Source organism: Podarcis raffonei, chromosome 3, assembly GCF_027172205.1.
Source record: "Podarcis raffonei isolate rPodRaf1 chromosome 3, rPodRaf1.pri, whole genome shotgun sequence".
NCBI classification, from domain to species: Eukaryota; Metazoa; Chordata; class Lepidosauria; order Squamata; family Lacertidae; genus Podarcis; species Podarcis raffonei.
Genome location: NC_070604.1, coordinates 80,803,094 through 80,826,723, shown reverse-complemented (window position 1 = coordinate 80,826,723; position 23,630 = coordinate 80,803,094). Strand labels below are relative to the sequence as shown.

The 23,630-nt window shown below is 39.4% G+C and overlaps 1 protein-coding gene across 4 annotated transcripts in view; it reads left to right on the top strand.

Moving 5' to 3' along the window:
- Positions 1-23,630, top strand: part of PLD5 (phospholipase D family member 5) — an 83,426-nt gene that overhangs the window by 47,142 nt on the left and 12,654 nt on the right. For all 4 annotated transcript variants that reach the window (XM_053382639.1, XM_053382643.1, XM_053382640.1 and 1 more), the window contains 3 exons: positions 7,282-7,450; positions 11,274-11,388; positions 22,892-23,019. In XM_053382639.1, coding sequence (XP_053238614.1) covers positions 7,282-7,450; positions 11,274-11,388; positions 22,892-23,019 — 412 coding nt within the window. The remainder of the gene's footprint in view (positions 1-7,281; positions 7,451-11,273; positions 11,389-22,891; positions 23,020-23,630) is intronic.

Genomic DNA, 23,630 nt, shown 5'->3' with positions numbered 1-23,630 from the left:
TTTACTATACGGACCTTTCTTGTCCATTCCTAGTCCATGTCAATTTCACATGTGGTTTGTTCAATAAGTCCATTCTGTCCTACTTTCTTATAAATCTGTGATTTTTTTTAAAAAATCTGATTGCAGATTTGTATTTAACTACATAAAGAAGTAGTGCTGTTGGAAACTCCTGATTATTTACTAAGAGGAAAAGGAACACCCAGTGTGTCTTATCACTGCCATGCTTCTTCTTCCTAATCTAACAACTGATTGGGTCCAGAGATCTCTACACAGTCACAAATCTGTATGCATTTAGCAGGCTCAGAAACTGCATCCTCTATAGCTTTCTGTGCCACTGATCGTGTGCTGGGTGTAGGGTTTATTTTTTCTCCACTCACGTGGCTTTTGCATGTTCCTGCTTCCAGAATGTTCTTCTACAGACTGTTTGCAGATCAAGGTGACAGCGTTAAAAATATAAAACCAAGTGAGTTGCTTTTCTCCTTTCTGCCATTGTTCATGCAAGGTAAAATGTTTTAATGTGTTCTGCAGCACAAGTTTCACTGACCTGACAGCTTATGAAGGTTCTTGCTCCTGTTCTTTTTCAAATATAAAATTTACTCTTTTTTGTCTAACCTGTGGTGTATAGTACAGTTGGCTCAGAGTTTTACTCATGAACATGTCTTCACTTTTCTCCCTGGAAACCTTCAGCAATAATCCATTGCCCATCTTTACACTCTTTGTGCAGGGAAATAATAATGTTTATTAAAACAATTTTGTGCAGACAACAGTAAAGTGATAATTTTCCTTTTGATAGAGGCACAAAATAGCTCCCTATTCCCTGGTGAACATGAAGCTTCACACATACAGCTGGAATGTACAGTTTCGAAATGCCAAACAGTCCAGGAGAGAGCAATAATCCTCATATGTTATTTCTTTGGTTGCTTACAGTTATTATATTTGGGGGGTGGGTGAGCATAAGAAGCTATACCAAATCTGTTCATTGGGTCCATTTAACTCAACATTGCCTTCACTAACAGAAAATGGCTCTCCAGGGTTTCAGGCAGGGATTTCCCTCCTTAGCTCTGCAGGTGCCAGGGGCTGAAAAACGGAGACCTTCTGTGTATACATCATATAATAATCATGCTAGCTGCCAGATCTCCTGGCTGGAGAGGGTTGGGATGGTGCAGATGAGCTCTGAAGGAACATATCTGCCATAACCTGCTATGCCCACAGAAAACTATACTGGTGCCTGTCGAGTTTTCGAGTAGTGCCTGTGTTTTTTCTGCTAACAGTAGCTCGGATTAAGTATTATAGAGGCGGAGCAGAGGAGGACATGCATCCATTAGCTCCAAAGCCCCACCACCCATTCCCCCAAGAGGCCCCAACACCAGGCCTATTACCTAGGCAAACCTAGAGCTGGCATGGGTAATTTATACCCATTGGTTTCAAAGCAGGTTTAAAAATAAAATAAAATCAAGACTTACCAGGCCAAAGAGAAATAAACACATCTCTCCAGCCTTCTGCTCTGGCTAGTGCAAGTGGATCACCCACCACTTCACCCCCTCACACGTACATTTAATACATGTGCCCCTTGTCAAACCTTAAAATATTTAAAATTCTATTTTCATTTTTCACAAGGGTACCAGTGTACATCCTCCGAATGTATAAGGGCTTCCCAATTCCATGGGAACTTTCCATAGTGTTCTTTTCCATTGAGGCTGAATTGAAAGAAAATAAGCACTGCTGTTCCCTCTTCTCTCGCTTGTATTCCCTAATATTGCTCTTAAACGTATGCCCACACCTCTCCCTCCCGAGCTATTGCTTCCCTGCTCCTTTCCTGACTTTAAAATCTTAAATCAGTAAAAGCATGGGACTGAAACAAAAGTGACATGAAAGCGTCCATTATGGTGTAATATGTCAGCATTAATGGTATATTTAAATGCACCCCAAGGACTCATGACCATGTATAATTGCATGCAGGTATAAAAACAAATGCTGCTTTAAATATGCTACCACTTCAAAGTTTGAATGTTCAACTTAAAAAATAGCATCAGGGCCCATTTATATTATGGTAAATGTGAAGGACAAATTGCACTTAGCTTAAACTCAGTGCGGGTATTTTGCTAACACTTACAGATTAAATATCCATACAAACAGACTTGATAACTTGATTCCCTATTCCAAAGGCATTGTTAACTTGGATGACAGATAAATTAATGCCTGAGGTTCCTTGCTTCTACAGTAATGTTGACTGTGATTTTCTTGAGAAAATTCTTGCAGGTTAACCACATAGCTCAGCAGCAGAGCATTTGTGTGCATGCATAATGCCGCAATTTTATCCTTGTTCTCGCCAACAGAAAGTGTCTTAGTAGCATGGTTGGGAAAGATATCTGCCTAAGACCAAGAGGTTCATTTGCACTTAAGGTACAGAATGATGGCCTAATTGGGTTGGGATTGAGGAAGTGAGTGTTAACTTCTCCAAAACATGTCTGCCAGATTCTTCTGCACCAACTTAAGGGGTGGGGTTGTGGCATCATGATCCCAGAACCTAGCCCCTTGCAGTATCCTGAGGAAGGCACAGATGAGCAAGAACTACCAGCTACACCACTCGGGGGTGGGCAGAGCAGCTTCTCTTAGACTTTCCAGAATTGAGGAGACAGCTCTCCTGCCTTCCTCAGACTCACAGGACAATCCCTCAGCAACATCCTTATCTCTTTGATAGCATAAAGTTGACACCTGCACAGAGGTGCCAACTTGAATAAAATATTGTGGGGGCACAGGTAAGCCCCACCCTGCATAATCAATCACATGACACAGTGCGCACACACCATTTGGATGGGAATGTCCATCAACTTTGTGATGGTCTGGCCCCCATGGCCCCACAAATTGACTCCTCTGCAGCTACAGAATTAAACAAATGGCATTTAAGTCACCAGAGTCAGCTCCTCAGGTAAGTGAGGCAGCCACATTACAGGACTCGCCAACCTACATAAGGCTTCAAATGGTTCTAGCTCTTAGCAGACAAATCTTTCACAGGTTGGCCAACATGGTCCACTGGGAACTGTCCAGAGTCCTGGTGTCCTTAACTTTGCCTGACCCCACGTAAAGCACCTACGTTTGAAAATATTATTACCATTAAGGCTGTTATGTCCTGAGACCTACCATAGGGTTAATATATATTAAGGTATAAGGGAGCAGGTGGCGCTGTGGTTTAAACTACGGCACCTCTTGGGCTTGCTGATCGGAAGGTCAGCAGTTTGAATCTGCACAATGGGGTGAGCTCCTGTTGGTCTGTTCCAGCTTCTGCCAGCCTAGCAGTTCAACAGCACACCAGTGCAAGTAGATAAATAGGTACCACTGCCATTGGAAGGTAAACGGCGTTTCCGTGCGCTCTGGCTTCCATCATGGTGCTCCGTTGTGCCAGAAGCTGTTTAGCCATGCTGGCCACATGACCTTGAAAGCTGTCTGTGGACAAACGCCGGCTCCCTCGGCCTGAAGCAAGATGAGTGCTGCACCCCAGTTGCCTTGGACTGGACTTAGGGGTCCTTTACCTTTTATATATTAAGGTTCATTAGATGTGTGTTGCTATATTCTTTGTATTAAAATGCACACCATGAAAGAAAGAACCTTTGCCATTCAATATACTAGGTTGGAATCAGTGCTCAGAATATTCATTGGATTCAGATTTAGTTGTGCTTAGAATAGACTCTCTGAAATCAATGGAACTTAAGTGATTTCACTGCATCTACTTACAATCCTAACCATGTCTACTCAGCAGTAAGTCCTGGTGAATTCAAAGGGTAAGTGGGATTTCAGTCTGTCTGGATCCAACCCGTTGTGCTTAGTAATGATTATTCTGAGCATTTTGGGTTGCTGTTTACAATCCTGCAGTTGGAAGAAAAAAGAGGACTGATTATGTGCCAGAAACATCCCTAATACTGTCCATTAAATAGATTTCTCACAGGTCCCCAAGGCTTGTATATCTTGCTTACAAAGACAGCCATGAGCGCAGGATATTTGTAACAGCATTTAACCTTTTGTCTCTGAAGCATTTAGTATTTGACATGCTCCACCTCACTGTAGAATGAATACTGATTGTGACAGTCAACTGGTGCATACATCTAATTTCTCTTGTAATAAATATCCCCCTTCTTGTTCAGTGAAAACAGTTTATCACTACTTCATATAAACAGTTTTTTGAACAGGACAGAAAGTGTGCACAGGAAAAAAGTGATGTTTGTTTTAAAAGCCATTTGTAAAGTTAAGCCTGACAGAATGCTAACAGATTAAATAGCTAATGTGGTTAGGTCATGGAGCTTTCATATTCCAAACTGCCATTTCCCTTGAGCATATTTCAAGAGGTTTCTGCATATAGTTTAACTTTTGCCGATTTACATGACTGAAATGACATTCAAATGCCTGTGAGCGGTGACTACCCAACAGTGGTAATTTCCTAGGGAGTTATATAACTTAGCTCAAGTAAGAATATCTACATGGTAGGAATATTTCATGTGTTACCACCTAATAACATGGCATAGCACTTATATATGTTGTGTAACATTTGCTGACTTAATCCATAGCAAATTCCAGCTGTCAAGAAATAGTCTGCAGCATACATTTCCTAAAGTGAGGGAGAAGTGCAGACACATGTAGTTTGACATCCAGATACTCGGCTGAAAATGTAACAAAGACACATGATTGATAATTAAACCCTCATTCCATGTTAACAAAATTAACTATAATTTTTTGCCCATTGCTTTGTGATATATTGATAAATATCTATATCTGTATCATTCATATCCTGTATATGTGTGTATGTGTATGTGACCCCAGAATATATTTGAATATATGCATGTGACCCCAGAATATATTGGAGCATAAACCCCATTTTCATAGAATCATACAGTTGGAAGGAACCCTGAAGATCATCCAGTCCAACCCCCTGAAATGTAGGAATATACAGCTGACCCAGAGGGGGAGCAAACCTGCAACCTTGGTGTTAACAGCACCACGCTTTAACCAATTGAGCTATTTTATCTGCAGTTATCTGCAGGAGTGGAGGAAAAGCCACATTATAAGTAATTCTGAGTATTCTTGTAGAGGACAAATGTTATTCCTATGGAGGCCTAGTTCCATTGTTCCATTATTCTTTCAATAAGGTTGGTAGAGATAAACTTGCTCTCTATTTTTATCCTGGAACAGAAGTGCAAATTCTAGGTCACATACTGTCCCTCTTGCTCAACCTTTCTGTTCTGTTTCCCAATCTATTATGTGAGGGTGATAATGCTCGTCTGTTTACGTCACAAGAATGTTCTGAGGGTTTAAGTAGATAATGGGAAAATGGAACAAGTTATGTATTAAACAGCTTCATCCTTCTAAAAGCCTTCTACTTGTTGCCATATTTTTGAGCAGAGCAGCCTTTTCTTCCGTTTTTTCTTTTTTCTTTTTAACCACAATTTTTGTTAAGGCTAGTTGTTGTGACATGGCTGATGAGACTGAACTGTTCCCATGAGACTTCTCTGGTTTTAAATTTCATTCAAAACCCAGCAACTCATTGTGACGTGAGAGAAAAATTAACAGGCTCACCATTGCAGAAGAACCTGGAAGTATAATTTTACCAGCAACATTATTTATAGTTCTAGTATGTTTATTTTTGAAAGTGCTCATATAAGATGCTCCATTTTTTTTTTTTTTTACAGAAAGGTATTAATCTCTATTTCGTATGTCCTTAGATGAGCTGGAATGTGAACTGGTCTCTCAGATGAAAACCAATTGTCATAGCACTGCAATTGTGTACCAATTGTGTACTCATTTATGTTATTTATTGACCCCTCCTACGTTCACTTCAGGTTTATTATTTTAATAGCTCTTTTCAGAACACATTTCATATATCATTGTAACACCCCTCTGAGCTAGTTATAATATTTATTTAAAATATTTATGGCCAGCCTTGAGGTAACATTTGTTTTTCAAATGTAGCGTTTAAAATATAGAAACAGAAAATGAGGAAGCATGCTTTCTCCAGAAACTGTTCTGGTGAAACTGCAACTATCCATTCCATTTTTATTAAAGCTGCTACTAGACAGTATACTTTCAAGGTGGCTTTCCAGATGAACAGGGTGTTTTGCTGTTCCTTTTCTGTTTCTGCAAATCTGGAGCTACCTAGTGTGGTTTATTTTATTTTATTAAAAGGTTTACAAACTTATTTTCAGGATTATTATCCTCAAAGGGTGAAAGTACAAAGCAGTTACACAGCAAACATAAAAGCATATAAGATCAAATTGAAATTCACTTAAAATGGCAACAATTAATAAAAATCAGATTGAAATAAAAACATCTTAAGAGGTCTTTTAAAAGTCACCAGTGGTTCATGGGGGAGGGAATTCTATGCATAAAGAGCTACCACTGAATCCCTAGGACTTATCAACCTAAGATCTCTTACTGGTGGGCTATAGAGCAGGGAGAAGGAAGCATCTGGGACTGAAGGAAGGGAAGACTGGAGTGGCATGACTCACCCAAGCATTTTGGGGTGCAAGATATGAAAACCAGGGGATGGTAGAGTGTGCATATTCTTGTGAAGAAGACAGCAGGGTTTTCACAGAAATATGGGCATCATAATAGGAAAAAATAGGGGGCATATGAATTGACTATGCATTTGAGGAACTAAGTGTGCTAAGAAATACATGTTGTTTTAATTAGGTGCTAGGACTTGATATATTTTTGAGCCAGAGTTTGAGTCCTAATACCTACGTGAGTTTCCTTCTCTTTGTCATTCCAAGTAAGAAAAAGAAAAGACCAATAGCTATGAAAAGTTAAGCAATGAATGTGTAAGCTGGATGCATCACCTCCTCCCTGACAGAGAGGGGAGGATCATGAGCAATTTTTAGAACAAATTCTACACTCTCTGACATGTTTAGCCACACATAGTTGCAAAGTGTCAGCAAATTATAGGAAACTATTTCAAGAGGTTTTCCAAGATCTAGATAGATGCTACGAAGTCAGATCTTTTTTTAACATCTAAATCTGCTGTGGGAACAAAATAAAGTTTTAACTATTGTGGGTCCCCAAATCTCTTGACACATTAAATAATCGATGTAAATAAAAATATATAAATGTTTTTATAAATATATAAATGTATCGAGCATGCAGCAATACATACCTTTAAAATGCCTTGGAAGTAAAATAGAGGTGGATGGGGGGGGGGACTATAAGAAACCAACACTTACACCCCTGTGAAATTGGAAAAATTTAAATCAGTTGAGTAGTTTTGTAAACTGTCTTCCTTTCTTTGTGTCTTCTCAGGGTTGCTCTTGTGGAAAATATTCCTGAAGGCATAAACTATTCTGACAGTGCACCGGCCCATTTGTCTCTTTTCCAAGGCTGGATGAATTTACTTAATATGGCTAAAAAGTCTGTTGACATAGTATCTTCCCAATGGGACCTCAGTCACAGTCATCCATCTGCATTCCAGGTATGCTTTATTTTAAATGTTCATGGCCTTGATCAGGTGCTTGGTTTGCATTTTACTGTTCATCCTCTTCTGTGTCTGAACTCTTGAGATATAGTTTTGTTAAGAACGTCTTGTTTGCTTGTTCTCAAAATGAGACTTTTTGTAAGAACCAGTTGCCTAGAATAGTTTCTCTCCTTCAGCATTTTAGTGAATGTTTCTTTGAATAAACATACTTTTGCATGCAGATTTAAGAAATATACATATTTTCGTAAGCAATTCCCCCCAATATGATGCATATTTAAATGTTATTTTCACCAACATATGAATTTTATGCACACTTTACCCTAATATATGCATTTTCGTACACGTTACTTGACTGGAGAACAGCACTGCAAAATTCAGAGAACCTCCAATTTCAAAGGAAGTTTGCACTTCAGTTTGCGAATTTGGTAAATTCACTTTTAAATGTGGGTTAAATTTCTTCCTAATTTCAGATCACATGAACAGTTTAATGCTGAAATGGAGAGAGTCCTGGAAAACAGATTTTAGAGAGACACTCCCTAATTCTAGCACAGATATATGTTCATATTTTATTGTAATGATATTTTCTTTAAAAAAAGAAATGAAAAGAAAGAGTACAACAACAACAACAACAACAACAACAACAACAACAACCCTGCATACACTGCCATGCACTTTCAACTGGTAAACATATTCATGCTTTCATATATCATGGGCAGACATGGAATAATTTGTGTTTACCAGACCCCCTGAGATCCACCAAACAGAGTTGGGTGCAAAATAGTGGCTCCAGCAAGTGGAAGAACACTAAGAATTAGGAAACAGTGTGCTTCTGAACACATGCTAAGCGCACAAATTTGCAATCAGTACCTGAACCAAGTTCACACATGCTGACTGCTGTTTTATCAAACACACCCCACATTCATATTTAAGCAACCAAACTAGGGTGTTGTTGTTGTTGTTTAGTCGTTTAGTCGTGTCCGACTCTTCATGACCCCATGGACCAGAGCACGCCAGGCACTCCTGTCTTCCACTGCCTCCCGCAGTTTGGTCAAACTCATGCTGGTAGCTTCGAGAACACTATCCAACCATCTCGTCCTCTGCGGTCCCCTTCTCCTTGTGCCCAACATCAGGGTCTTTTCCAGGGAGTCTTCTCTTCTCATGAGGTGGCCAAAGTATTGGAGCCTCAGCTTCACAATCTGTCCTTCCAGTGAGCACTCAGCTGTTGGGTGTGATTTTCAGCTGTTGTTAGATAGTTGGGAGTCATAAACCCTTTCCAATTTCCTGCAAATCACCCAGGAAGAGCCAGCAGATCCAAATCTACCTTCTACCCCCTCCTATCACATAACATCTATCATAACTGAGATCTAAAGGGTTTGAATCAGGAATGCCTTAGAATCAATAAGTTTACTTATTTAGCCTGCCCCTTTATGGTTAATTCTTTGCAGCTTTTGCATGTCTAATTGCTGAATTTTACAAAAAAAAAGGGAGGGGCAAAATTAATAATAGCATTTAAAACAGAAGCAGTCATTTAGGATCTTTCAGATCCATTTCTTTTTTCCAACTGTAATTCATCAGATGCAGATCAGTACGATTTAAGTGACATGCAATCAGATGAAGGGTTGCATTTTTAAGGAATAACAACTAAACTTTCAGGTTCAGATGTTAGTCATTTGGTTACTCTAACTGAGCATTCTTTCGAAGTTTTGTTTACCACTATTTGATTCAAACAATAGCACATTGTCCATTGAAACAAATGCAGTAGAATGCAAAGCTATAATGATGACATTGTTGGCGCTGATGTCATTAGTGCAAGGGCTACTGTGGAAGTTGTGAAGGAGTATAAAGATCCAATTCCAAAAAGCAGAACTAAGTGGAGCTTCTCTAGAGTCAAATGAAGAAGAAAACCTTTGCTGATATGCAAAGATCTATATGCACTGTCCAGTTTCAGCAAATGAAAGAAGCCTCTGGACAAGGATGGCTCTTGGGCTGGGGTGTTGTTGCTGTTTTGTTGTTGGTTTTTTGTTTCTTTATTTTAGATCTTGTGATTTATGTGGAAATTGATCAGCTTGTTTGAGTATCTTATAATGTTTAAGACTACTTTTGTTGTATTATAGTTACATATTTTTTTCATGTTGTAAGCTGTCTTGAGCGTGGTTTGAACTATGGAAAGGCGGCATACAAATAAAATTATGTATGTATGTATTTAGGATAGAACTTGCAATAGTATACTCTTTTTTCATTTGATACTGGGTTGCATGTTCCGTATTTGTTGCATGACAAAATATGACACCTTGTAACAATGGGAACATTGTTAAGCATTCTTATAGGAGGTTCAATAATATGTGGAAAGTTCATATTCCTTGACTTTATATCCTCCTCCCAGTTTTTATAAGTTGACATTGGGGGGGGGGGAGATTTTCATGAAATGTGAGACACTCACAGCAGTTTGTTCTTGTCTTAAAGAGAAAGGAATCCTTGCACAGTGGTATAAGGGGCTCTTAATAAAACTTTTTTAAAACATGCAGAGAGCAGTGACTAAAGCTTCATAGCTACGGCCAGCATATAAGAGCTTGATTCTCAGAAATATCAGAAGGGAAAAACCCACCAGCAGTTGGGCATCCCAGGGCCAAATTATATACGATGACATGGCAATATCACATTTGTTTATGTGTTTATCCCATTCACATGTAAAGCAAGGGGTTGCCAGGGTGGGCAGGGGCTATAATGGAAATGGCTCAGTCCCTGAACCTCTCATGCTCTGTTTTCCTGTGAAGTAAGTTCCAGTTCTTTAAAATATGTGAACAGCGAACTGGTCTCCCACAGTTGCATCTATTTTTGTCCTTAGAACACATTGCTGTGTAAGATAGCACTTCAGCTTAAATCATTGCCATGCTCCTATTGCATCAATGGAAATTTTTGAAGCAAAATAAATAAACCCAGAGTGAAATTCCACCTACGTGAGGCTCTTAGCATCTCCCTGGAGTTGAGACTGCAAAGTGACAAAATATACGAGAGAAATTATTTATTTAGATTTCACCATCACCCTATTCCGAGAGTTCAGAGAAGATTGCAGTATCCCCTTATCTTGTTTTGCTCTTATAACAACTCTGCGAAATAAGCTAGGCTGTGAGGTAGTTGCTTTTTTAGGGTTTCTTGGAGACCTTCATGGCTGAGCAGGGATTTCAAATTATTTTAACTGCATGGCATTAAGAAGTTGCATACCTTGCAAAGTGCTCTTATTGTAGACACAGAATGTTATGATGCCTCTTATGAACGTCATAGAATCATAGAGTTGGAAGAGACCACAAGGGCCATCGAGTCCAACCCCCTGCCAAGCAGGAAACACCATCAGAGCACTCCTGACATATGGTTGTCAAGCCTCTGCTTAAAGACCTCCAAAGAAGGAGACTCCACCACACTCCTTGGCAGCAAATTCCACTGTCGAACAGCTCTTACTGTCAGGAAGTTCTTCCTAATGTTTAGGTGGAATCTTCTTTCTTGTAGTTTGGATCCATTGCTCCGTGTCCGCTTCTCTGGAGCAGCAGAAAACAACCTTTCTCCCTCCTCTATATGACATCCTTTTATATATTTGAACATGGCTATCATATCACCCCTTAACCTCCTCTTCTCCAGGCTAAACATGCCCAGCTCATGATTTAGTAATTTTAAATGCTTCTTTCAGAAGACAGATTCAAGTTCCACTGAAGCATAAAACATGATATCAAAATAGACACCTGAATGTATATTAATTGATTTTGTATATTTTTGTGTGTCTAATCATCATTCCCAAGCATGTTTCCTTTGTTGTTTTTCCTACAAGGGGCAGCATCTGTTTGAGAAGTTGCAAGACCTGTTGTCTCAAAATGTAGAGATCAAACTAGTGAGTGATATTCTTCACAAGGAATCCAAATTATTAAATGACCTGAAAAACAAGGGTAAGATCACGGTTTTTATTTTGCTATATATTCACATTAATATATAAGAGTTGCCTTTGCTTGTTCTTAATATGTGGGATGTTGATATAGGCCCAAGTTAAATGCGTAAAACCATTGACTGGATTGCACCCTAAAAAATGAAGCCTTTTTAAGTTTAACTAATTTTTGTGGGAAAGTTAAACACGTGCATAACTATTACCCACTTAGATAAACTGAACTTCAAAATGTTTAAAAGCAGCTGGATTTTTTGAAAACACTGATATTCAATATGGAAGCAGTGCTGTTAGATTAAAAGTTTTGAACACAATGCTTATGATTGGCAAGACTTTTCCAGTAAGCATTGTAAGTGGTGATACCAGTGCCCAAGAGTAATTTACTACTGGGGACATACTATTGTCCCAATGATCCAAATGTTCAGGGAGACCCTGAAATGAAGAATGAAATCACTGAAACATCCAAAAGAGAAAATACAGTGATGGATGACTTCAACTACCCTCACATAGACTGGCTACGTAAGTGTTCCAGTCATGACAAAGAGGTAAAATTTTCTAGATACCCTAAATGTTGGCCATGGAACTGACCAGAGGAACAAAGACCCTGGACTTAAGCACTCGGGACCTGGTATGAGATATAAGTGTTTTTGAGCCAACTAGGAGCAGTGACCATAGTGCTATTAAATTTAATATAAATCTAAATGGTCAATTGCCTACAAAAATCAAATCCAGTAACATTTGAATTCTAAAGAGGAAATTTCCCCAAAATGAGGGAACTGGTAAAAAGGAAGTTGAAGGGCAAGTCAAGCAGATCAAATCACTCAAAAATGTTTGGCAGTTGTTTAAAATGCACTCCAGTTGAGCTTCTAATACAGTGGTACCTCGGGTTAAGAACTTAATTCGTTCTGGAGGTCTCTTCTTAACCTGAAACTGTTCTTTACCTGAAGCACCACTTTAGCTAATGGGGCCTCACGCTGCTGCTGCACCGCCGCTGCACGATTTCTGTTCTCATCCTGAAGCAAAGTTCTTAACCTGAGGTATTATTTCTGGGTTAGCAGAGTCTGTAACCTAAAGCGTATGTAACCCAAGGTACCACTGTATTGTATATCACAAATCAGGGAAAGTACCAAGGGGATGTCAGCATGGTTAACTAGCAGAGTCAAAGAAAGAAGAAGAGGCAAGAAGGCTTCCTTTAAAAAATGAAAGTCTTCTCCAAATGATGAAAACAAAAAAGGAACACAAACTGTGGCAAAAGAAATGCAAACAGGCTATAAGGGGTGCCAAAAAAGAATTTGAGGAGCATATTATATTGCTAAAATACATAAAGACCACCACCAACAAAAATATTTAATTACATTAGTAGCAAGAGAGGCAGCTGGACCCTTGAATGACAAGGGAGTCAAATGTGTGATAAAGAAGGATAATGAGATTGGAGAGAAGGCGGATGAATTCTTTGCATTTGTCTCCACAGCAGAATATATAAGGCAAACCACTGTGCCTGAACTAAGTTCTGTAGAAAGGGAGTCTGAGGAACTGAGAAAAATAGTGTTGATGAGAGTTGAAGTTCTAGGCCTAATAGACAAGGGGGGGGGGGCGGAATGACAAATTGCTGGATCCATATGGCATCCAACCAAGAGTTCTCTATATTTTAGAAAAGCAACTTGTTCATAAGATCAGCCTCAATACCCAATGACTGGAAAGTGGCCACTGTAACACCAATTTTTAAAAAGGGAAATAGGAGATGGGGTTTCCTAGAAATTATGTTAGCTTAAGTTTGAAATTCCTGCATTGCAGGGGGTGGACTAGATGACCTTTGGGATACCTTCCAACTCAACAATTCTATGACTTTTCCCCTGGAAAACTGGTGAAAGGTATTGTTAAAGATAAGATAATCAAGCATATAGAAGGACAAGTCTTGCTGCTGCTGAACTAGCATGGCTTCTGTAAGGGTAGGTTAGATTACTGCAACACATTATATGTTGGGCTGCCTCTTAAGGTGGTTTGGAAATTTCAGCAGAATTCGGTGGCCAGATTGCTCACCAAGGCAAGACAGTTTGAGCATATTACATAGTTCCTGGCCTGATTGCACTCGACGCCAATTAGTTTCCAGGCTCAATTCAAAGTGCTGGTTTTGACCTACAAAGCCTTAAACGGCTCAGGACCTCAATACCTCAAGGACCACCTTTCCTCATACGAACCAACTCAGATCCTATTATCATCATCTGAGGCCTTTTCTTTGTGTGCCTCCTCCATGAAAGCTCCAGAGCATAGCAGCACAAGAACCAGGCCTTTCCTGTGGTGGCTCCCCATTTGTGGAATTTTCTCCTCAGGGAGGCTCACCTGGCACCTTCATTACATAACTTTAGGTGTCAGGCAAAAACATCAGGACTTGGGCTGATTAACAGCCTATGCTGGCCTTTTAATTGCATTTGTGTGAGGAGGGTTATTCGTTTTGTTTTTGTTTTTGTTTTTATCATGTATTTTGTGTCCTCATTTTTAATAATAATACTTCTGGGAAGCAGTTGCTGGAAACCTCATGAGGGGAGAGTACTGTTGCACTCAGCTCCATCTTGCCAGCTTCACATAGATATCTGGTTGGCCACTGTAAGAATAGAATACTGGATTACATGGGCCACTGCCCTGGTCCAGCAGAGCTATTCTTACATTTTCTAGAAATCTATTGTAATCACATGACTGCTGGTGAATACGGGTTTCTTGGAATTATTCCTACAGCCAAATTGTTTATCTTCATTGTGCCACTTATAATATACCTTATGTGGGTATTGTATACATCCATTAGCTTTTATGGTTTGTGTGTTAGGGCAGCACTATAATGGATAAATATTAATATACCAATACTGCATGCTTCAAAGTTACTTAAGTTAACTTCTTTTAGGATCCAAGCCAAAGTCAAATATGTGAGCCATATGGAGCCAAGTTAACTGACATTTTTAGTTGGCTTGTAACTGGCAGTTAAGAATTTTAATTGGTTTTAATTGTTTCATTTAGTAGAAATGTTGCTATAACAGGACTGTTGAGACTTTCAGGCTCATTTTTTTCAAGACAGATTGGTTACTGAATAGGAGCGCAACAGATATTTATTTTCTGTTATCCTTAAGAGATAAAGCAAGTTTGTGTCCTGCTCATTATATGATAAGGCAAATACAGTGGTGCCCCGCAAGACGAATGCCTCGCAAGACGGAAAACCCACTAGACGAAAGGGTTTTCCGTTTTTGAGTTGCTTCGCAAGACGATTTTCCCTATGGGCTTGCTTCGCAAGACGAAAACGTCTTGCAAGCCTTGCGATTTCTCCCCCGCTTCCCCCCCTTTTTCTAAGCCGCTAATAGCCTTTTAGCAGCCAAGCCGCTAAGCCTTTAATAGCCGCTAAGCCGCTAAACCGCTAATAGCGCTAATCTGCTAAGCTGCTAATAGGGTTGCTTCGCAAGACGAAAAAACCACTAGACGAAGAGAATCGCGGAACGGATTCTTTTTGTCTTGCGAGGCACCACTCTACAATGTAAGACCGCTAGTACTATGCTGGTGTCAGTATCACATGATTCCAAACTTCCCAGGTGATAATTTTAAGCTGTTTCCTTGATATCAAGATAGCACCAGACATTGTTGTCTTCTTTGCTTACATCAGAAGTGGCTTGCTGCATGGGGTAAAGCCATTAGCTCCTTGGCAGACGGGTCACTGGTAGGGAGAGGGCAAGTGTCAATGAGGAGCTTGGCACAGTGCTAGTGCAACAGCAGAGCCAATCCAGTGCTCCTGGTGGTGTGTTTATATCATGCCAATCTCCCCACCACCTCAACCCTCTCCTTCCTCAGGAGAATGGAGAAACTAACTCCCTGGTGAGAGACTACAACATCTGGGCCTTTTTATGTTTCAAAATCAGACGTAGCATGTCTCTGGATTCCAGTTGCTTAGGAACAACATGCAAGAGAAAGCTATTGCCTTCATGTCCTTTTTGTGGGTTTCACATAAGAATCCTGGTGTGCCGCCGTGGGAAACAGGATGCAGGACTAGAAAGGCTTTTGGTCTGATCCAGCCGGGCTCTTTTTACGTACTCATGTGTCTCTGTGTGGCAGCAAAATCAGATTTTCACCAAATTTACAGAAAAATAATTTCTTATGGCACAGTCATTGCATTTTCACTGCCTATGTACCGAATGAAAGAACCACATTGGTTAGAACATGCATTTGATTTTAAAGTGGCCCACTGCTGCTTTCTGTGTGCATTAACCATGTCCTAGAGTTATGCACTAGAGACTAAAACTGTTGCTTGCATAATTTCTGAGACATGAATTAACCACTGGCTGATCACTAATATGACATGAGCAAAAGTTTAAGGAAGGGGAGACCAATTCCAATAATTTTGATAATTCTGTTAAGTCAGGAGGGTTGCATGGTTATGTTGACTGTGGGAAAATACTTTTGCTACAGTGCTATTGCAATTTTTTTTTTAATCCAATACTTGTCTCTTTTCACTTCTCCCACAAAAGACTAATGATCAAGGTGACTGGTGGTTCTTTGTAAGCATATAGAATCACAGAATCATAGGGGTAACCAGCACAGAATCCTCCAGATAGGCCCAAGGTCAGGGATGGTAGAAATTGTAATCTAATCCTGGAAATAATAGGTTTTGGGAAAGTTGAAAAGACATATACCCCATACACCTCCCCAGGTCTTTACCTTACTTGTAATCAGTTATGTGCTTGGAATGCATGGCTCTATTTTAGTAGCCTTTTTAGCTTTTTTTATTTGGATAACAATTGGGGTTTGTTTGTTTGTTTAATGAATATGAGTCATTGATTCTTCATCCCAGAATTCTGACACCTGCAAGCAGTCTTCTCAATGACTAATTCAGTTTGCAATCTCCATCTACAGACTGCGTATACAGACCTCCAGATTTCAACATCCAACCTAACTTTTGTACTCCCGCTCCATCATCCCTCTAACCCTTGATTTATGTTATCTAGCCTAATGCACAGCTCTGGAGAACTTGTAAAAATTACTCACTTTTTTGAGACATTGTGGTTTGTCCTAATAACTGTGTTGCCCAACTGTGGATTTTGGAGTGCTTCACTTCTTCTGTCTCATGATGATTATGTCAAAGTGCATGTATTGAAAAGGTCCTTCTGCAATGTGTAGTGATTTTACATGCTCTGCAATAAGCATTCAGGTCAGTGAGGCTTTAAACCATTATAGTGTCAACATTCAATACATTAGACGCTCTATGGGAACGTAACCTTATTCTTGCCAAAGTTCCACTGAGAGCCAAAAGCTAGAAAGAGGTAGGCTCAGTTTCACAGCTTTTAACATAAAATTATTCTGAAGCCCAGGGTTAGATGCATTGGGTCTATCTGGGAGGTGGGAGGTGAAATGTAATGAAAACTCCCACCTTAGAAATTTTAAAATATATTTTTTCTGTAATTCACTAGCAGCATCAAAATCAGGCTCATTTTCTCATTCACTTTGCAGGGAAGTGTGAAACCCAGAACCTGTGATGAGATGGTCAAGAGAATGAGGGTAAGTCACCCTGGAATGAGAAAATAATGTGCAAAGTTAGATAAAGATAAAATAAAAGGGTGGTGTTTTTTTAAAGAGGCAAAGAAAAACAAATTTGGAAAAATGAAAAAAATGAAAATCATCCTTATGTTCCCATGGAGCTTCCATATATGAATGTTGACACTTCTGAATTCATTGTGACCCAATGGATTGTGGTAGACTTTGGTCCCAGCTCCCCCATAGATCTTGCAGAGTGAACTAGATTCCGTTTCTAACAGCCTCAGTTAATAAAGGGCAACATTAAGACTCATTCAAATGCTCAACAAGCAGCATGGAGGCCACCTGAAATTTAATTAGCATGGTAGCTCTCTGAGAAAGCCAGCCATTTGTGTGCAGTATCTTACTAAACATATCAGGCACCACCGTACAGATTTCTCCACTTCCCACAAACTGTCAAGTGGAATATTTCTGAACAGTGGAGCCTCATGGTGTGTCACTGTACACTATATATATATGTAAAAATCAGTTTAAAATGCAATTAAATAAAACAACTAATAAGAACAGTGCAGCAGCAGCAATCCAGAGTAGTGCCTGGGAGAAAAAGAAATGTTTCTACTTGGCGGTGGAAAACCTGCAAGGTCTCTGCCATTTGTGTCTCTAGGTAGGGAAGTGAATTCCAAAGCTGGAGAGTTAGACCAGAGAGGGAACTGTCTGGTACTCAACACCCAGTAGGCTAAACCCACAAAGGGACAATGAGAATGAACACACACACACACACTACTACTACTACTACTACTACTACTACTACTACTACTACTACTGCAACTAACAGTAGTACTACATTTTTACTCCTTTTTTTTTTTTACCTGAACATGTGCCCTTAACACCAGCTTGAGCTGCTGTTGTTCAAAAGTCAAGCTGTTGTGTAAAAGAGAGGATCAGGTTTTTCTGGTCAGTTATAACACACAGTTTTATTCTTGTTAGATCAGCTAGGTGTTCTTTTTGTATTTTGCTGATAGTTCCGTTTTTGCTTACCTAAGGAATGTTAGATTGCGTTGAAAGAAATTATATTTTCTAGCATTATTTGATACCGTGCTTCCAGACAAATAATGTATTTGTATGAAAAGTTAGATTATATTCTGTTTTAACAGCTCAATTTGTTGTTAATCTTCTGTGATTAGAGCTGTTTCTTAGTTCACACTGCCCATATGCTTCAAAACAGTAGTTTGTGTGTGAGTGTTTGCTTCAATCTGGCGTTCGTCTGGTGTGAAACATATGCAAGACACTTTACAAAAATAAAATTAGAGTCTCTAAGTTTACAGTGTAAGTAGGCAGCAACAATATCAAAGGCTAAGGCTGCAGTACTGTACATTGAATTCAGTATGGCTCACGTCTGAGTAAGCATGGGTAGGATTGCACTGTAAAAGTGGAAAATAAAAGCTATTAATTAATTAAGTATTTATAAACAGGTTTTCATGCTTACAACCCTGGTAATACTTTTTTCTGCATCTCTGCAGTCTTTATTCTAGGGAAATGGGGCCAAAACAAAATCTTAATGTCTCACAAAGAGGGCACAGGGATCCACAGTGGAACATAAGTCTCTCCAAATTGGAAATGCACTTAAACGCTTGTCTCTTATTGTTTCTTTTACCAAAGAAGTCACTATAAAAGGGACTTTCCCCCTTTGGGAGCTGTATTCCTAAGCTGAGAAAACGTGTTCCATTACTGTGAAGGTTGATAGTGTAAAGCAGGATTTTCTGGTACCAAATTAAGAAATGGGACAGTCGTATGTATGGGAGCCAAGTTTTAGTTACATTTTTCAAAGCTTTGATTTTGTTTTCTGTAAACAGATATGCAATAAAATGTGGGCAGATTTTCATAGATGTTCTATTTAAGGTTTTGATTGACATACTTAATAGCTTTGCTGTCTGAAATGCATGAGCAACAAATGTAGTCAGTTCCTTGGAGCATAATTTTCTGTTAAGCAAAGTTGACAGAAGCCATCAAGAGCATCCTTATAATTGTACAGGCAATGCTCAGCTCATGCTGGGCTCATGTTCCGGGATAGTGCCTAAAGCCAAAGTAATGTATAGTCAAAACACATTGGATTCAATGGAAGGTGGAATTGCCAAGGCTTCTTTTCCTGGACACCCACTCCCTTTCCGGCTCCTTTTTATTTGTTTTTTGCCAAGTGTGTATAGCTTAATGTACACAAGTTAAATACACACGTTACGAGGTACCTGTAGTTGCTTCAGTGGCGTTCCAACGAAAGACAAAATAATTGAGTATTATGATGTAATCTGAGAATTGGAAAAGTGGCAGTATTTTTCACTACCACCACCTAGGACTAATCTACACCAGTCAGTTAAAATGTTAAAAATGTGTTATAAAAATGTGATACCATCCATCATCAACGGAAAATTACCTTTTTAAAGCATTTTTATAGATCGGTGTAGATTTTTAGTGCAATTTTGCAATATAAATAGGTAACGTTAACTCACATAAATTCTCCAAATGCTATGAATTATGGCATTTTTTTAATTTAATAGAAAAATAAACAATATGCAAGTCAAATTGTATCATTACACTATTATAGTGGCTGTGCAAATGCATGGCTGAAACCCCTTCACCTCTTCTGCAAAATTGTTGATATTTTGAGGAAGAGACATCAATTAAGTGAGGGTATTGGTAAGGTTGCCATATTTCAAAAAGTGAAAATCCAGACACAAAAGGGGTTTTTTTTGGCAAAATCTTTAAAAAGACAGTTTTTGAGCTATTTTTAATAAAATTTGGCAAAAGGAAGGAACCTTATGGAGGAACCACCATAAAGAATGAGACCCAAGGGTATGGAAAAATAAATGAAACTAAATGTTAAGCTGAAAGTGGTGAGTATATATGTTGGAGGGGAGGAAAATAAGTTAAAACGTTCCTTTTTAAAAAAAACACGTAAATTTTAAGATAGGATCAGAAGTATTGAAAGTTGCTTATTCTGTGGGTTTCACATGCTTATGTAGCAGAGACTGGAAACAGTCCTATCTCTCCACACCCTTTCAATGGTCAGGTGTTAAAATGGCAAGTAAATTTCCCTCCAGTGGTGGAGAGCTGCTACTACCAGTAGACCATCAGAGAGTTGTGGGGAGCCAGTGGCTCTGTCCTTGAGCCCTGAAGCTGGCATAGCAACCCTCCCTGCTTTCCTAGGCTTTTCCTCCTTGGGGGGCTGGCGCAAGCTGGCATGGCTTTAGATGCAACAGTGGATCCATTGCTCCACTCCTTGCAGGTCACATGTTGGGATTGTCCTGCTGGACTTCCCTTGAGTGTGAAATCATTCTTGCCAGGATCTCTCTTTTTTAAAATACTGCATTTCTGAAGAACACCAAAACAGGCCATTTTTCAGTTTAGACGTCTGAGTCAGATGTGCAGTAAAATACGTAGCCTTGTATTATTGACTTGTGCATCCCTCCATTTTACATTTAACCACATTTGAATGCAGAGGGTTTGTACTAATGGAACTTCTGGAACACCTCCAGACATTGGGCATAAAGCTAAGAAGGAAGCTTAAAATGCCTGGAGATGAGCTGCTTTACCTCTGTGCCACTGGAAAAGATCCAATATGAAATGGTTCTTCTGTCAGCAGTTAATCTACTTTTTATATATATACCGTATTGGCCTGAATATAAGCCTCAATTTTTTCCCAAATTCCCACCATGAAAAGTTAAAGTGACGCTTAGTACCCTGCTCTCTCCCCCAAGGTTGGGAAGGGAGAGAACGATGAAGGGGAAAGCTGCCAGCAACACAGCGCTGCTCCCCTACCTGCTTGCCCAGTATGCAGCCAGGAGCAGTGAGGAATGGAGCAACTTGTATTTGGGTATTTTTTCTTTTTTTCTTCCCCCCTTCCAATTTTAAAGGTGTGGCTTATATTCGGGTGCAGCTTATATTCGGGCCAATACAGTACTCTGTTTCTTGTAAAGACATTTTTAAAAACCCCTGCACTTCTTTATTAGTTGCTACCTCTAATAAGACCCAATGATACTAAACTCGCATACTATAAAGTAAGTTCCATGAAATCCGTAATGCGTGACTCCAAGTAAACATATTGAGATCTCATAGTATAAAGCATCTGCAACTGAATTACCTTCAACTGCACTGCAAATATTCTTTTCTAGCAATATTGACTAGGCACAAGGCAAGAATAACACGGTGTCTCAAACTCTTGACGGTTTTATTTCTCAAGTATTCCTAGGAATAGGGAATTATAGGTGGGAGGCCATGTCATTTGTGTGTGTAGAAAATCATCTTACACTATGCAAAGTGGCAAGATCATAATATGGCTGGGATGGCTTGTGAGAGTAACTGCTTTCTGGTGGACGAGCAAAAGCAATCCACAAGGGATTTCAATGATTACAATGGGGACAATGTCTTACTTTTCCCTGTTCCTCTGAGGAAAAAAAAGTTGGAGAGTCTTGGCAGGCTAGTTCCAACAGGGAGATGCTTTGTCTGCCTTACACAATTAGTTTATTATTAAGTAGATCACAGAATCATAGAATTGTAGTGTTGGAAGAGATCCTGAGGGTCATCTAGTCCAACTCCCTGTGGTGCAGATAACAGATATTAATTATTAATATATTTCTAAGGGCACTAATAAAGGGAATTATGCATTGTTGAATTAAATAATGTTTTATATATGACACATTTTGAAGGGGGTTGGAGGAGTCACAAAAATCTTCTGGTGGTATCCAATCACAGTATCACAGCAGGAGACCAAAAGGAGCACTCATTAATTAATATTATTATATTTTTAATTGAGTTGCCACAAGGAACCATTTATGAATATGGCATTATAGTAAGGGACAGACAGAAGTGGTTAATTTTGTTTTGTTTTTTAAAAAAGAATGCAGTTGGGATCGTCTTAGAGGCTACAAAAAGCCTTTGGGTGCAGATGTGGCCTACAGGCTTTGAGTTAATCACCTTGTTCTAAAGGTTTCTAGGAAACATAGTTCAATCTAACCCACTTTTCCTTAATTAAACATTGAAATCTTTCATATTAGTTATTTTAGTTATTGTAGTTATTGTATTTACAATTGACATTGTAAATAATGGCAGTAGATGGCCTTTGAGGGGGTTTAGTTTCACCAGTTCTGCATAAGAAATGTCCTTTATCAGGGGTCAGCAACCTTTTCCAGCCATGGGCCGGTCCACCATCCCTCAGACCATGTGGTGGGCCGGACTATATTTTTTTGGGGGAAATATGAACAAATTCCTATGCCCCACAAATAACCCAGAGATGCATTTTAAATAAAAGGACACATTCTACTCATGTAAAAACACACTGATTCCTGGACTGTCCAGGGGCTGGATTGAGAAGGTAATTGGGCCACACCCGGCCCCTGGGCCTTAGGTTGCCTACCCCTGTCCTTTATACACATGTATCATCCAGGCCAGGGATCAGCAGAGAAATTTGTGGTGCCTGTCAAGAGGAGGAACTGCCTCCTCCTCCTAAGCCTTGCAAGAAAATGGATTTAGAGAGATTAAAAACTAATTTCCTGACTGGACATGGACCACTGCACAAAAAAGAACTGTAAAGAAAGTGTGTGGTTCTTAATGACCAGATAGTTCTGTCTCTGTCTAGCCAACTTTCCTTCCGGAAGGACTCTTATTACTTCAGCTCATGCTTCTGAAGAGCTGTAGCTGATGACTATTAAAATTCTTTGCTTTTGACAAGATTCCCAGATACTTACCTTACCCTACACTGCAAAATGTAGCTAGAAAGTTGTGATAATAAATGTAGCTAGAAAGTTCCTGTAATGGAACAAGGCCCACTGAACATGGTGAACATGCACAGGGTTGGACTGCATCTCTTGAGTATGCCTTCCTAAGCCCACTTCCACTGAACTCCATGCTTAAGATGGCCTTGTTAAACTCTGAAGTGATTGACTAGGTAAGCTTTTTTTGTTTGTTTGTTTCCTTATGCACAACTTTAACTGTTATGTTCTTGTATTCCTTAGGTGCTGAAGTGATTTTTATAAACATGACGGCTTACAATGATGGTCATCTGCAGACATCATTCTGGATTGTGGATAGGCAGCATGTATACATTGGAAGTGCCAGTTTAGAATGGAAGTCACTGTGGCAGGTACTTTTACTTTATTTATTCATTTAGAGCATTTTTTATCTTGCTCTTCAGTCAGAGGGGCTCTCAGCGGGGACAGACTTTAGTACAGTGGTACCTCGGGTTAAGAACTTAATTCGTTCTGGAGGTCCGTTCTTAACCTGAAACTGTTCTTAACCTGAGGTACCATTTTAACTAATGGGCCCAGTCCTGCTCAGCCCCTCTTCACTGCACTGGTTATTTATTTTAAACTGTTTGGCACTTAGCTGTGTTCTAGGACATTGTTCTTATTTATGGCAGAACCTATGAGCTATTGCTTCTTTACCCAGCTAAAACTGAGAAACATTGTAATTAGTGGAAACGCTACTAGTTCCCAATTTGTTCTAATTATGACATATTGCATTGTGGCAGTAAATTAAGTACAGTCTGTTGTCTAGGGGTGGCATTTCAAGTCTTTATCTGTATTGTGTTGATGCAAATGTCTTTGTTCCTTAAGGATGTTCTTGAAAATTTTGCTTTGCACGCTAAGCTTACACAGTCTTTAGTTTTACAGAAAATATGCAGGAGTTAGGATCCGATGGATTTAAAGAAAAGACCTATTACATGATTTTAAAAAATTGGAAATTGCGCTTGTA